A 15,498-nucleotide genomic window follows, 5' to 3' on the forward strand; every position below is an offset into this window, starting at 1 on the left:
GAAACTGTACACAGTTAGGGGAAAGGTGTCACATTAGTGTGTGTGTATGCAATAACAGCTTATCTTCAGCAACGGAAAGTTACAAAGTAGTTTTCCATAAGCTTGGCTATTTGCTAACCATAGTACCATAGTATCTATTTTGTCTGGTTACTGTGTGTGTGTGTGTGTGTGTGTGTGTGTGTGTGTGTGTGTGTGTGTGTGTGTGTGTGTGTGTGTGCCTGGATGTGTGTGTGTGTGCCTGGATGTGTGTGTGTGTGCCTGGGTGTGTTTGTGCGTGTGTATGAGCCTCTGTATCCCTCATTGTAAAGCTCCTAACCTCATACCTCTCTAAAGTGAAAGCCCATGCAGTTTGAAGAGGGAGTATTGTGCTGACTGACCCTGGCCCATAGCTCAGGTTCCCTCCCTTACTCCCCTCAGCACACAGTGTCCTGCCCAGTGCTATCTGCTCTGGCAACCCACAATAGATGGACCAGCTCATTGTGTGTTGAGTGTATAATATAACCCTCCTTCAGACTCGTTTGGGGGTGTTGTCTCGGTGTGTTGTTGTGATGTGTTGTCTTGGTGTGTTGTCTTGGTGTGTTGTCGGGGTGTGTTGTCTTGGTGTGTTTTCTTGGTGTGTTGTTGTGTTGTGTTTACTTGGTGTGTTGTCGTGGTGTGTTGTCTTAGTGTGTTGTCGTAGTGTGTTGTCTTGGTGTGTTGTGTTGTCGTGGTGTGTTGTCTAGGTGTGTGTTGTCTTGGTGTGCCCCAAGACCCCAATAACCACCCTGTGTATTTACTGAGCCCTCTCCTTGTTAGGTTCATTGGAGAGGCTACTGCTCTCTCTCTCTCTCTCTCTCTCTCTCTTTCTCTCTGTACGCTAGATATACCCGTGTCTGCCACCGTGATAAAGCTTGGTCCGAGCTGTTTCTCACAATGTTAAACCTGACATCTCTTTCACAAATAGACAAGTGAGGAAGATCCGAGAAGAGAGAAGTCTGAGTCCCATGTGTCAAATGTGATCATATTCCCTCCACTACCACTCCCCTCCCCCAGCCCCATAGAGCCCAGCTCTTAGCCCTGCTCTTATCCACATTATCTGTTGTCTGGGCCTGTCCAGCAGGCTCCCAGCAAGGAGTTACTTCTCTGTCTCTCTCCCAGGCTGCCTTGGAGCCTGTGCTCCTCCACTCCTCTCCTCTCGCACCGTTGTCATGACCACAACAGGCAGGGAACGCTGGGAACTCGGCAATGATCAGCCTAAAGCTCAGAAAATTATTGTCATGCCATTAAAATGTATCGCTGATAATGTTTTATGATGAAGTAGTGTGTCTCTAGTGTGTGTGTGTATTTATGTTTGTGCGCGTGCGTATGTACATGTAGGCACATGCGTGTGTGTTTGTGTCTGTCACAATGAGTTTCCCTCATTGGGGACCGAGGCAGTCTGCATAGTAATTGAAATGCTCATCAGAGACTTCAGCTCAGTGGACTGCATTATAATCTATCTGGTCTAGTGTAACAGAGCTCATGGTGAGTCCACAGTAAAAGGGATAATTTTCTAAATCGTCAGTCATGGCATTCGTATAACCGAGACAGTGATTTTCTTCCTGTTCAGTGCTCACTCAGACCCAGTTATTTATCGGTGGCAGTCGGGAAGTGGCCACTTGGCCCCTGTGTTTTGTAAAGGCCCAGAAGTCTAGGAACCTGGTAAACTAGGCTCTGGGGTTTTTAACTGGCCTTTGCAAACGGCCCCGGAGTCGGACGAGGGTTGCTCTGGCTCTGTGGATATATATGTTGATTTTATTTTTCATGGCAGCATAATTGATTCCACATAGGGCCACTGTAACCAAGCCCCATATTCTTCCCTAGATTACCCTCCCACTCTCCTCTCCCCCATATTCTATCCCAGAACCCAGACTCCCCAATGTTTGGACATCCCGATTTGCTCTTGCACGGCTATCAATCAATTAGCTCCGGCCCCCCCACGGTCAGCACTAAGATCAACAGCGTGACTGTCAGTTCCATACGAAGGAGAATCAAAGAAAACAAAGTCCTTCAACTTTTCTCAAAGCTTCTCTAAACAAGTGAGGTGTTTGCATTAAAGGCCTGAGAACTTGTCTGAGATCAGTGTAAGATAACATATCAGGGAATGACAGCCTGATTGATTAGTTTATCTTGGGCGGGACGTTAAGACTGCTGCTGGCAATGTAATCTAATTAAGTTTGTTTTGGGAATGTTTTGAATAGAGGCCCAGTTTGCTGATGTCTTGGGAGGGTTAGCTGCTGCTCCTAACACTGAAGAAAATGAATGTCACTCATTTGTTTGCTTCTCCCAGATGAGATCTTTCATTAAAGTTAGTGTTACATCAACACATTGTGTTATGACATGGGTCGGGATTTAATCCAACGCAGATTAACAACCTGCACACAGCAATAGACTTTTAAAAGCTATTTCCTCGACATTTACGGAGATCATGTTCGCTGTAAACGTGAAGTTAGCTCAAGCAGAAAAGTAAATCGCAGTGCACAGGTCGTTTATCTGCAATTGTTTGAATCTCTGTCATGGTCTTTTCCAGGTTAGATACAATGTGCGGTCAGTTCCATAACTCATACAGGTTCCCCTTCTTGTACCATTGCTTACCTTACAGAAATACTCTGGCCTGTATTTAACCATGCTGTCTCTCTCTCTCCCTCCCTCTCTCTCTCCTCAGAGCTCCGGAGATCATCCTGGGCCTGCCCTTCTGTGAGGCCATCGACATGTGGTCCCTGGGCTGTGTCATCGCTGAGCTCTTCCTAGGCTGGCCCCTCTACCCAGGGGCCTCCGAGTATGACCAGGTAGGTCTGAGGGTCTGCCCATAGGGGAGATAAGGAGTGATGCCTAAATGAGAGAAAGCATCCAAGACAAGAGCTAAAAGACGTTGTTTCTGAATGCTACAATAAACAGGAAATGCAATCAATCAAGGTGTGCATTTTGCAACAGTGGCGTACTAAGAGTTATTACTGCTTTCACATAGGATTTACAGTATTTTGCCTGTAGAATAATTGGGAAATGTTTATATGATCCCCTTAAAAACAGTCCCATTTTTACCACAGTCTTGCCTGCAAATGCCTTTTATATCTCCCGCATGCCGGCACACTGGTGATGTAGAGGAGTGCCGATGTGGGTAGGCGTCTATTTTAATAAATCCATTGAATATACACTATCAAAAATAAATCCAATATTAATTTGTTTAGACAGGTCCTAAGAAACATTATAACACTAATAAAATGTCAATAATCCACTTGTTAAACTCCATAACATGCTGGCTGAATCTTGTATTAAATGAGTCAACCAGACAAGATGATCAGGAGCAGCACTCACTTCAACGTAGCTAACATTTCCCCAGTCTAACCAATATCCAAACAAAGATTCAGTGAAAACTCAAATCTGACATTGATTGTCTGAAAGCAGTGTGATGGTGCTGTCCCATTCAAAACGGTGCTGAAATTATAATCTAGTTGACCACACGCGGTTAGGCTATTGCTTCAAATGTACAGTGTTACATAGATTGGAATTACTTTGGGAGTTTCAGTAAGAAACATTTTGATACATGCCTTCAATTGCGTTAGCCTACTTTATTCTAATATTTTTATAATTCAGTTATATTTATTCCCACAGTAATTCTTTATAGATCCATCAAGTTGTGGTTCAGAAAACAGTGCATGCTTAGTGGTTGGCTGTGACACGAAGTGACATGCCTCGCAAAGTTTAGAACTGGCAAGACAATGGTTAACTGGTTCTGCCGAGCAATCATCAAGAGTTTAAGAGCGTAGTGTGTGCCAATCCCGCCTCAGCATTACAGATACGTTTCATATTAAGCTGTAGGCAGAACTTTACCGAAATGATTACTAGGTCATTAGGTGAAAATAAATGTTTCAGCTTTGATGGCGGCAATACCTTTCAGATAAGGAAAAGGCGGAAAAAAGTTGGCAGTATGGTAAAGTTGGCAGTATGGTAAAGTTGGCAGTATGGTAAAGTTGGCAGAAAAACGTCTTCGTATGAAAGGTATATAAGAGTCACTAGTCCACTTCAAGACCAGTCCTAAGATATCACTAGAAGTCAATGTCACAATTTAATGTAAGTTAGAAGTCAGGGATGAGGGGAGAGCATCAATTTGAGAGCTTTGCAAATTAGAGTTGCTCTTAGATATGTTTCAGCACGGGTGAAAAAAAACAGCTTGATTTGCTCTGAGAGATGGAGCAACACTCGCGCAAGGCTTTCCCATAGAGCCTAATGTGAGTTTGTTAAAGAGAAAGAGAGAGATAGAGAGAGAAGAGGAGGAACAGAAAGAGAGAAGAGAGGAACAGAAAGAGAGAGAGAGATGAGCGGAACAGAGAGATATGTTGCTCTGGAGCACCAGAGCGCTGCTAATTGGGGCGAGTGGCTCAGTGGCATCTGCTGGGATAAACAGAGAGGTTGCAGAGGGATCAGGAGCTGCCTGTCTGTCGGAGGAGGAGACGAGACACCACACAGACACAAACAGAGACGCATGCATGCACACACACGCACTCACACACAGGCCTCATTCCTATCACTCACATAACAGGACTAACCATACACAGTACACACAGAAACCCAGGCAGCATCTGATACTGCCTGACATCAGATCTCTCCAGGTGTTTTTCTTGGATAGGTTTTCTGGTCGGTGAAAACTCATGGCCAGTTAGGGCAGAGTTTTTCCTGACCACATGACCTCACCAGGTTAACCCTGCTGTGAAAATGTGTCACATCTAATGTACAACACAACCTGTCACACACTGTCATTTTATTAATAATGGATGATACTGCATCAGTATGGGTCTGGGCATATTCCCTCTGCAGTGAACATATTGGGGAGTTATGATTATTATAGCATAATTACCCCCAATGATTTCCCCCAGCAATGATTTTCTAACTCACTAAGATTTTCAGTTAAATCAATTTGCCTCAAAAGGGCAAAACAATATCCAATTAATCGTGTCTTATTTTTCATGTCTTAATTTTAATGCTGTTTGGATGATTGTGTGAAACTCTGAATGCATAGTTGATGTGTTATTTGATATTTGTCCTCCTGTAGATCCGATACATCTCTCAGACACAGGGGCTGCCTGCGGAGTACCTCCTGAGTGCAGGGACTAAGACTACCAGATTCTTCAACAGAGACACAGACTCCACCAACTACCCCCTGTGGAGGCTGAAGGTAGGCCTGTAGCACACACACACACACACACACACACACGCAGAAAAATACAAATTATGATTGCCCTTTTGTTGCACCAAAACTTTCCATATAGATCAAAAGAGCAGTTAGGTTTCACAGAGCGTTGTTCCAGGGGAGTCAATACTGTACAACTATAGAAGCTCATTGTGAGGCATTCAAAGTGAGACTCATAGCTGGCTCTAAACAAAGTGAAAGCCTAATGACAGCTACATGGATTTGTGTGAGAGGATTTGGTAACTGGAACTGGGTCTGACGAATCCAGCTTGGGGGGTGTCTCTTCACACACACACACACGCACACACACACACACACACACCTCTATGCAGGGACTCAGTGGAGCTGTCCTGTTTTTTCCTCATTAACTGGGTAAAATGTATTGTGTCATGTGGCGTATCTGCAGACATAGTTTTGTGTTGCACGTCCTGACTCCACAATACTAATATCTCAGCTGGATACAGCTATATTCACTGCTCCACTGCACTTAGTGATGTTCTCTTCCAAGATTGATCAGGTCTCAACACAAGTGTGTCTTAAATGGCACCGTAGTGCCTATAAAGTGCACTATTTTTGACCCTGTTCTAAGGTAGTGCACTATATAGGGAATAGGGTAGGGGTGCACGACGTTGACAAATAATCAAATTACGTTTTTTTACCAAATATTGCGAAATTAAATGTGTGTTCAGATTCTATAGTTGGTGTTGTTTGGCATGACAACTAATGAAAAAGCCAGGTACAGTAGAAGTTGTTGTGACGGGGTAGAAACCAAAGTGTTGGTCAGAGTTTCCCAGGTAAAGTAGAAGTTGTTGTGACGGGGTAGAAACCAAAGTGTTGGTCAGAGTTTCCCAGGTACAGTAGAAGTTGTTGTGACGAGGTAAAACCAAAGTGTTTGTCAGAGTTTCCCAGGTACAGTAGAAGTTGTTGTGACGGGGTAGAAACCAAAGTGTTGGTCAGAGTTTCCCCAGGTACAGTAGAAGTTGTTGTGACGGGGTTAGAAACCAAAGTGTTGGTCAGAGTTTCCCAGGTACAGTAGAAGTTGTTGTGACGGGGTAGAAACCAAAGTGTTGGTCAGAGTTTCCCAGGTACAGTAGAAGTTGTTGTGACGAGGTAAAACCAAAGTGTTTGTCAGAGTTTCCCAGGTACAGTAGAAGTTGTTGTGACGGGGTAGAAACCAAAGTGTTGGTCAGAGTTTCCCAGGTACAGTAGAAGTTGTTGTGACGGGGTAGAAACCAAAGTGTTGGTCAGAGTTTCCCAGGTACAGTAGAAGTTGTTGTGACGGGGTAGAAACCAAAGTGTTGGTCAGAGTTTCCCAGGTACAGTAGAAGTTGTTGTGACGGGGTAGAAACCAAAGTGTTGGTCAGAGTTTCCCAGGTACAGTAGAAGTTGTTGTGACGGGGTAGAAACCAAAGTGTTGGTCAGAGTTTCCCAGGTACAGTAGAAGTTGTTGTGACGAGGTAAAACCAAAGTGTTGGTCACAGTTTCCCAGGTACAGTAGAAGTTGTTGTGACGGGGTAGAAACCAAAGTCTTAGTCAGAGTTTCCCAGGTACAGTAGAAGTTGTTGTGACGGGGTAGAAACCAAAGTGTTGGTCAGAGTTTCCCAGGTATAGTAGAAGTTGTTGTGACGGGGTAGAAACCAAAGTGTTGGTCAGAGTTTCCCAGGTACAGTAGAAGTTGTTGTGACGGGGTAGAAACCAAAGTGTTGGTCAGAGTTTCCCAGGTACAGTAGAAGTTGTTGTGACGAGGTAAAACCAAAGTGTTGGTCAGAGTTTCCCAGGTACAGTAGAAGTTGTTGTGACGGGGTAGAAACCAAAGTGTTGGTCAGAGTTTCCCAGGTACAGTAGAAGTTGTTGTGACGAGATAAAACCAAAGTGTTGGTCAGAGTTTCCCAGGTACAGTAGAAGTTGTTGTGACGGGGTAGAAACCAAAGTGTTGGTCAGAGTTTCCCAGGTATAGTAGAAGTTGTTGTGACGGGGTAGAAACCAAAGTGTTGGTCAGAGTTTCCCAGGTACAGTAGAAGTTGTTGTGACGGGGTAAAACCAAAGTCTTAGTCAGAGTTTCCCAGGTACAGTAGAAGTTGTTGTGACAGGGTAGAAACCAAAGTGTTGGTCAGAGTTTCCCAGGTATAGTAGAAGTTGTTGTGACAGGGTAGAAACCAATGTCTTACTCAGAGTTTCCCAGGGGACCCTTATTACATTTGAATGTTACATTCATGGCGTAAAAAAAGTGCAGTCTCATGTCAATATTGCAATTTCAATTAAAATGTCATTATTTGTGAAGCCCTAGAATAGGGTACCATTTAGAACACATGCCTTAGTTCTTATCCGTACAAAATGACACACAACAATGCTACATTGACATCCAATAATATAGCGTGCTCCTTGCATACTAATGTTGACCTTTCAGTAAGTTTGGATGATAACAACCTGTCTGTTTTAAAGTGTGTGTGTTTGCGTGTGTGTGTGTGTGTGTGAGAACGTGTGTGTGCGTGTGTGCTCTCAAGTTATACAAGAGCCTGTCACAGACAGTTATTACTATGTATATTATAACAAAGCTGCAACTGCATCTTTTTCCATGGTTGTTGGCATGTGGAAAATCGAATAGCTAGCAACCAACAACTTTTTCCCCTTCACTGAGTCAGACACAGGGATAGGGTTGTCAGAGTGATTGCTAAGCTTCACTTCGATCTTGGCTTGCTGCGTTTTTCCATTTGACAGCAACCGTGAACATTATGATACTGTAATACTACAGTGTTTTGTCAGAGAGTGTTCCTCTGCTAATAGGTCTGTAAGATTATTGTGGGTGTGTATGTGTATTTGTGTGTTTCCATGCATATGTGTGTCCCTGCCTGTGTGTGTGTGTCCATGCGCACGTTTGTGTGTGTGTGAGCACAGATGTGTATGTATTCCACCACGCCAGCCCTGCTCCCCAGACATGGCTGTTTGATTAGTGTTTGTGTGTTACCCCAGGGTTGCTAAAAGGGCATTCTCATTCCTCCTAGCTAGCTCAGTGCTGCTAACCTGCTCATTCCTGCTAGCTCAGTCCTGCTAGCTAGCTCAGTCCTGTTAGCTTGCTCAGTCCTGCCAGCTTGCTCAGTGCTGCCAACTTTCTCATTCTTGCTAGCTAGCTCAGTCCTGATATCTTGCACAGTCCTGCTAGCTAGCTAGCTCAGGCCTGTTAGCTAGCTCAGTCCTGCTAGCTAGCTCAGTCCTGCTATCTTGCTCAGTCCTGCTGCTGGTTAACATGAATCTGTAATGAGGAAAATGTAAATATTTTCAGAGACTAGAGGAACTCTGATGGGAACTGAATGGAACATCTGCTTCTTGTCTTCTCTCCACAGACACCAGAGGACCATGAGGGAGAGACGGTGATCAAGTCCAAGGAGGCCCGGAAGTACATCTTTAACTGCCTGGATGATATGGCTCAGGTTCAGAGCACTGTATATACAACACACACACACACACACACACACACACACACACACACACACACGGGGCGGCAGGGTAGCCTAGTGGTTAGAGTGTTGGACTAGTAACCGAAAGGTTGCAAGTTCGTATCCCCGAGCTGACAAGGTACAAATCTGTCGTTCTGCCCCTGAACAGGCAGTTAACCCACTAGGCCGTCATTGAAAATAAGAATTTGTTCTTAACTGACTTGCCTGGTTAAATAAAGATTAAATAAAAAACACACACACACACCCTCAGGCAGCAGACACCCCAATGCATATGCAGTTAGTCTCAGAGGGAAATGAAAACAGCTGCACTCTGACCGAATCCCTTCCTCATTTCTGATTCTTCTTTTCTTTTTTTCTTCTTAATAAATGACAGACCAGTATCGGAGTCGAGCATGTGGTCAACTCGGTCACAGTCTTTGATGTGTGTAGTTTGCTTTTTTATTTAAGCTGGGTAGAATGTTGTGGCCATCCCATAATTGGATGTGTATGTGTAGTACATGTACACAACATGACAGAGAAGGTTAGAGGAGCTGCAGTGTGGGAACCCAGAGAGTGTTGTGTCTATGACTCAGTGAGTTAGCCTTTAGCCCTATGCTAGGTTGTATTCATTAGTAAAAAGAAAATAGGTGTTTCTTGTTGGACAAGTCCAGGTAGTGCCAGCCTGTTTCAGTCCGGTTTCTTCTGTTTGGTGCCTAATGTACATGACCCTGCTCTCACCAGCCAAGGTTTACAGAGGGAAAACTTGTGGGAACCCATTTGTTTGATAAAGCAAAGAGAGGACACATTACAATGTTAAGTAACCAGAAAGTGACTCATACCCAACCCTGGTGTGGAAAGCACAGTCAACAGACAGCTTTATATGTTATGTCACTCGTCTCACAACTTGTCTCCTCTCCCTAATGCTCATTCTGATCACAATGGGAGAGACAGTTGAGACAGACCTAAACACATTTAGCAGATTATGATGATATGATAGTGTCTCTGTCCATATTTTGTTCTTACTGTCACCCACCCAAACATACTCGTTTTTCCAGCACACATACAGTACATACAGGTAATGACGCATTGAAACCCTGATACATTTCCCAGGCATCAAAAATGTCTTGTTTCTTCAAGGGAGGATAAGGAGCTGTCAATGTACATGACCAATTAAGTCAGGTAATATGACTGCAGTTTCTTCCACACACACACGCATGCACGCACACACACACACACACACACACACACACACACACACACACACACACACACACACACACACACACACACACACACACACACACACACACACAGACACACAGACAACACACACACACACACACAGACACACAGACAACACACACACACAGACAACACATACACACACACACACACACACACAGACAACACACACACACACACAACACACACACACACACAACACACAACACGCACACAGTCTGGCACAAAAAGCCCTTGGGATCCTCCACCTCATGCAAACCTACACGTGTTCTCTTCACTGTTGTCCCATCTGGACTATTAGCGTTGACCTGTGCCCAGCCAGAGTGCTCCAGGTCTGGCATAGCATGCATAGCGTGCAGCCACAGAGGCAGCGGTGCTCAGTGAAGTTAGTGCCTCTGCCTGAGCTAGTTTAGGAGGCCATACCTCCAAGCTGCTCCTACTCCCAGACACAAAACAGTGGTCTAATGAAATCAACATGCACAGACCAGATCACCAGGGTCAGCACTCACTCTGATCCTCTCTGATCCATACTACGCTCACACACACACACACACACACACACACACACACACACAAGGTTACTGAAAGAAACAAAGTAGACTGAGAGCCAGTCCTAATGAGGAGAAAATCTCAGGCTCAGAATCCAGGGCTAGATAAATAAATAAGCAGTGTGGACATCTGTCTTCATTTGTATAATGGACGATAGCTGAAGGCACAGAGGGACTGGAGAGAGAGATTTGGGTCAGTTACTGGGACGTCTGCCCATGTTGAGATTGTTGTTGCCTCCACACTGTCGTGGGAAATGTGGGGAGAACTTAAAGTTCTGGAGGACCCATCTCCAATCCCAGCTGAACTGAATGGAGCCTGATGGAGGTCTAAAGAGAATTAGGGAGGGCAAGACATCTGGGTGGTGAGTACATTTTAACCACACCACTTTGAGACCCAGCATGACTTTACAATAACGTTACTGACAGTGAAGCAATCGCTGAAATACAAGCATACTGCTCCTCACGTTCAGTTTCACTTAAGTCCCCAGATCCTCAAAACGTTGCACCATTGAGAGCATCTTGACCGGTTGCATCTTAATGGTATGGCAACAATTAACCATCGCTACAGAGGGTAGTGCGTACGGGCCAGTACATCAATGGGGCCAAGCTTCCTGCCATCCAGGACCTATATACTAGTCGATGTCAGAGGAAGGCCCACAAAATTGTCTAAGACTCCAGTCACCCAAGTCATAGACTGTTGTCTCTGCTACTGCACGGGAAGTGGTACCGGACTATTTAGATTGCTCCACCCCCCTTTTGTTTTTGCACTGCTGCTACTCGTTGTTTATTATCCTTGCATAGTCACTTTACCCCTACCTACACGTACAAATCAAATCAAATCAAATTTATTTATAAAGCCCTTCTTACATCAGCTGATATCTTAGTGCTATGCAGAAACCCAGCCTAAAACCCCAAACAGCAAGCAATGCAGGTGTAGAAGCACGATGCCTAGGAAAAACTCCCTAGAAAGGCCAAAACCTAGGAAGAAACCTAGAGAGGAACCAGGCTATGAGGGGTGGCCAGTCCTCTTCTGGCTGTGCCGGGTGGATATTATGACAGAACATGGCCAAGATGTTCAAATGTTCATAAATGATCAGCAGGATCAAATAATAATAATCACAGTGGTTGTCGGGGGTGCAACAAGTCAGCAGCTCAGGAGTAAATGTCAGTTGGCTTTTCATAGCCGATCATTCAGAGTATCTCTCCTGCTGTCTCTAGAGTTGAAAACAGCAGGTCTGGGACAGGTAGCACTCCCGGTGAACAGGTCCCCTGTACAAATTCCCTCGAGTAACCAGTACCCCCTGCACATTGACTTGTATGTAACCCCTGTATATAGCCTCGTTATTGTTATTTTATTGTGTTACTTTTTATACCTTTTTTGACCTTAGTTAATTTAGTAAATATTTTCATGACTATTTCTTGATTTGCATTGTTTGTTAAGGGCTTGTAAGTAACCCTTTCACGGTAAGGTCTAAACCTGTTGTATTTGGCGCATGTGACAAATACAATTTGATTTGATTTGAATATAGGACTATACTCAATGTTTTTGGTTTTTGTGTTGTGGCAGGATAAAGAGAAGTGATGGTTCTGCTAAAAGTCTTCTACTGCTTTGCTGCTCTTGAACTTAATTATCAAGCACATTCCTATGGAGACATTGCTCTGTCTCTGCATTTAATCAATCTACTCTACAGTACCTATGCATGGTATTCTCTGTAACATTAAAATACGTACATTTCTACTGTTCAGACATACAGAGGCGAGGCGACATATTTGCAATGCGACCGAGCGCATTTCCCAAAGTCATCTTTCCCTCTTAGAGGACAGTGTGGTTATTTCCTCACCTCATTCCAGAGATTATTCCTTTATCACGCCAAGTGCTGATGTGCGAGGCGGGGAGGGGTTAGGGACAGAGCCTGAATAACTTGAATGAGAACTGAATCAGATTGGTTGGCGTTTACTGGCTGTACATCAGATCGTCTCTGTAGCAGGGCTACAGAGATAAGCCGTGTGTCTTTATGAAAAACGGGCCCACTATCTTGTCATGGTAATCCCAATAAACAGCATGCCTATCCCTGACCCTGTCTGTGTCCCTGTACCCCAGACATAGATATGCCACTGAAGGCTGTGGGCTGCTCCAGATCAGATCAGTCTTTGCCTCCTCAGCCTGTGACTCTTCCTCGACCTCCCTCTGCTTCTGCCTCAGCCCCTGCCTCTACCTCTCTATATCTCTCTACCCCTGCCTTTGCCTCTTCCTCTACCTCTCTCTCTGCCTCTACCTCACTCTCTGCCTCTACCCCCCCTCTGTCTCTACCTCTCTCAGCCTCTACCTCTCTCAGCCTCTACCTCTCTCTCAGCCTCTACCTCTCCCTCTACCTCTCTCTCAGCCTCTATCTCACTCTCACCCTCTAACTCTCTCTCAGACTCTACCTCTCCCTCTACCTATCTCTCTACCTCTACCTCTCTCTCTACCTCTCTCTCAGCCTCTACATCTCTCTCAACCTCTACCTCTCTCCCTCTACCTCTCTCTCAGCCTCTACCTCTCTCTCTACCTCTCTCTCTACCTCTACCTCTCTCTCTACCTCTCTCTGCATCTACCTCTCTCTCTACCTCTCTCTCTACCTCTACCTCTCTCTCTACCTCTACCTCTCGCACTACATCAACCTCTCTCAGCCTCTACCTCTCTCTCTACCTCTCTCTCAGCCTCTACCTCCCTCTCTACCTCTATCTCTGCCTCTACCTCCCTCTCAGCATCTACCTTTCTCTCTGCCTCTACCTCGCTCTCTATCTCTGCCTCTACCTCTCTCTCAGCCTCTACCTCTCTCTCTCTACCTCTCTCTGCCGCTACCTCCCTCTCAGCATCTACCTTTCTCTCTGCCTCTACCTATCTCTCAGCCTCTACCTCTCTCTTTGTGTCTACCTATGTCCCTGCCTCTGTCTCCAAACACTGCTAACTTTCCACCCAAGGAGATTTCTGCTGCACTGCTGTCCAGTGTTTCTTCAAAAACCTCAGCTAGAATGCTTAGGACAGATGAACCAACATTATGCTCTGAAAGCAGTCTCCCAGAAGTAATCTAGAATATTTAAATAAAGTTGTGTCTATGTCAGCTCTAGAGGTGCTCAGAGGCTGCTCAGAAGGTGTCCTTTGTGTCTCTTTTAATAAGCAAACAGCAATACGTATCAGGTTTATTTTTGTGTTTATTTTCACTTCTCGGGCAGTAGATAAAACTCTCTGTGACGACGCTAGTGGAAGTTAAGTTGCTCCACTCTGTTATGAATACCAGTGGAAATGTTTGTAATGTCAGTAAGGTGAATGGTTATCACTTTGTCCTGTGACACTGATGTCGACACCCATTACTGTATGTGTTTTTTAATAGTTATATAAAAAGTTTGCAGTTTTTTTCCTGTTGTTTGCAGCAACAGTACAGTACAACACTCAGGCTGCCTCTGAAATGGCACCCTATTCACTATATAGTGCACTACTTTTGACCAGGCCCCATAGGGCTCTAGTCAAAAGTAGTGCACTATATACAGTGGGGCAAAAAAGTATTTAGTCAGCCACCAATTGTGCAAGTTCTCCCACTTAAAAATATGAGAGAGGCCTGTAATTGTCATCATAGGTACACTTCAACTATGACAGACAAAATGAGGGAAAAAAATACAGAAAATCACATTGTAGGATTTTTAATGAATTTATTTGTAAATTATGGTGGAAAATGCCAAACGTAGTGCACTATAAAGGGATTATAGGGTGTCATTTGCAAAAGACCCTCTGCAGACTTTGAAATGATAATTAAAAGTGTATGTGTGTTGGGTCTGTTTGCAGGTGAATATGACATCAGATTTGGAGGGCAGTGACATGCTGGCGGAGAAGGCAGACCGTAGAGAGTTCATCGACTTGTTGACCAAGATGCTTACGATCGACGCGGACAAACGGATCACCCCCATCGAGACCCTCAATCACCCATTCGTAACCATGACCCACCTCCTTGACTTCCCCCACAGCACACAGTACGTCTAGAGATCCCCTCACATTTCACATTTAGACAGTTAGCTGTTAGCTGGGAGGAACAGATTATCTGGAGAAAGTCATAACTGATAAATATTTAACTGGGGCACATGTAACTCTCTCTCTCTCTCTCCCGTTCTCCCTCCCTCCCCCTCCCTCCCTCTCTCCCCCTCCCTCTCTTCACAGTGTCAAGTCCTGCTTCCAGAACATGGACATCTGTAAGCGTCGTGTGGGCATGTATGACACAGTCAACCAGAGCAAGACCCCTTTCATCACCCACGTGGCCCCCAGCACCTCTACCAACCTTACCATGACCTTCAACAACCAGCTCAACACTGTGCACAACCAGGTACCTACCATACACAGTGTTGATGGTTTTACTCAACACACTCCTCACCATTCATACCCAGGTTGTACCAACAGTGTTCTTTTTATATATTTGTTTCTATACATTTCTCCCCCTGACCCTACCATCCCTACCCTAATTGGAGTAAACTAACAGACAGCAATACTTATACTGCTACTTACAGCTCTTTCGCTAACATCTACAGTACCTGTAGTTAAATAACTTTTTTCAAGCGCTAGAGTTTCAGCCACAGTGGCCAATCCACCATTCATTCTGATCTTAACCCTCCGATGTCCACAGATTAACCTCTTTCTCAGTATAATGCCCTTTTGCTATTTCCTTTTGCAATACAACCCTCTATTTTACTATGATGTTACACATACAGTAGAGAGGTCCTGAACCTCCCTATGTGTAACATTTCTACCAACATTTTACAAATAGGTGTTCTTTATCACCAAACATACTATATTGACTGTTACAGAACCCACTCTGTGCAGAATGAGGTAAAACTAGACTTCACTATAGAATTTAAATGGATTAACGTAATGTTTTCTCCGAGCGCCTTGGTTCAGGGCGATATAGGCAGTGCTACGTTAGTGATTTATTTAGATGGTGGAACGTTTAAACGTCTTAGAGTTTATTTGTTTGCAGGCTCTCTCGTTGTTGTGCATGATGAATCCCACACTGGCATATTGATTATCTCCAACGGTGCTCAT

General features: G+C 44.5%; 1 protein-coding gene across 12 annotated transcripts in view; it reads left to right on the forward strand.

The window, feature by feature from the left end:
* Positions 1–15,498, forward strand: part of LOC110497999 (homeodomain-interacting protein kinase 2) — a 113,061-nt gene that overhangs the window by 75,974 nt on the left and 21,589 nt on the right. For 9 of the 12 annotated variants that reach the window (XR_005038553.1, XM_036957209.1, XM_036957232.1 and 6 more), the window contains exons 3-7: positions 2,684–2,807; positions 5,069–5,191; positions 8,548–8,646; positions 14,254–14,438; positions 14,623–14,785. Coding sequence is in view for 11 of the 12 variants with exons in the window: in XM_036957209.1 (XP_036813104.1) it covers positions 2,684–2,807; positions 5,069–5,191; positions 8,548–8,646; positions 14,254–14,438; positions 14,623–14,785 (694 nt within the window). In the remaining variant the exon portion in view is untranslated. The remainder of the gene's footprint in view (positions 1–2,683; positions 2,808–5,068; positions 5,192–8,547; positions 8,647–14,253; positions 14,439–14,622; positions 14,786–15,498) is intronic. The other 3 variants (XM_036957222.1, XM_036957254.1, XM_036957262.1) reach the window with 1 other exon arrangement.

The sequence above is a fragment of the Oncorhynchus mykiss genome, chromosome 2 (assembly GCF_013265735.2).
Source record: "Oncorhynchus mykiss isolate Arlee chromosome 2, USDA_OmykA_1.1, whole genome shotgun sequence".
NCBI lineage: Eukaryota > Metazoa > Chordata > Actinopteri > Salmoniformes > Salmonidae > Oncorhynchus > Oncorhynchus mykiss.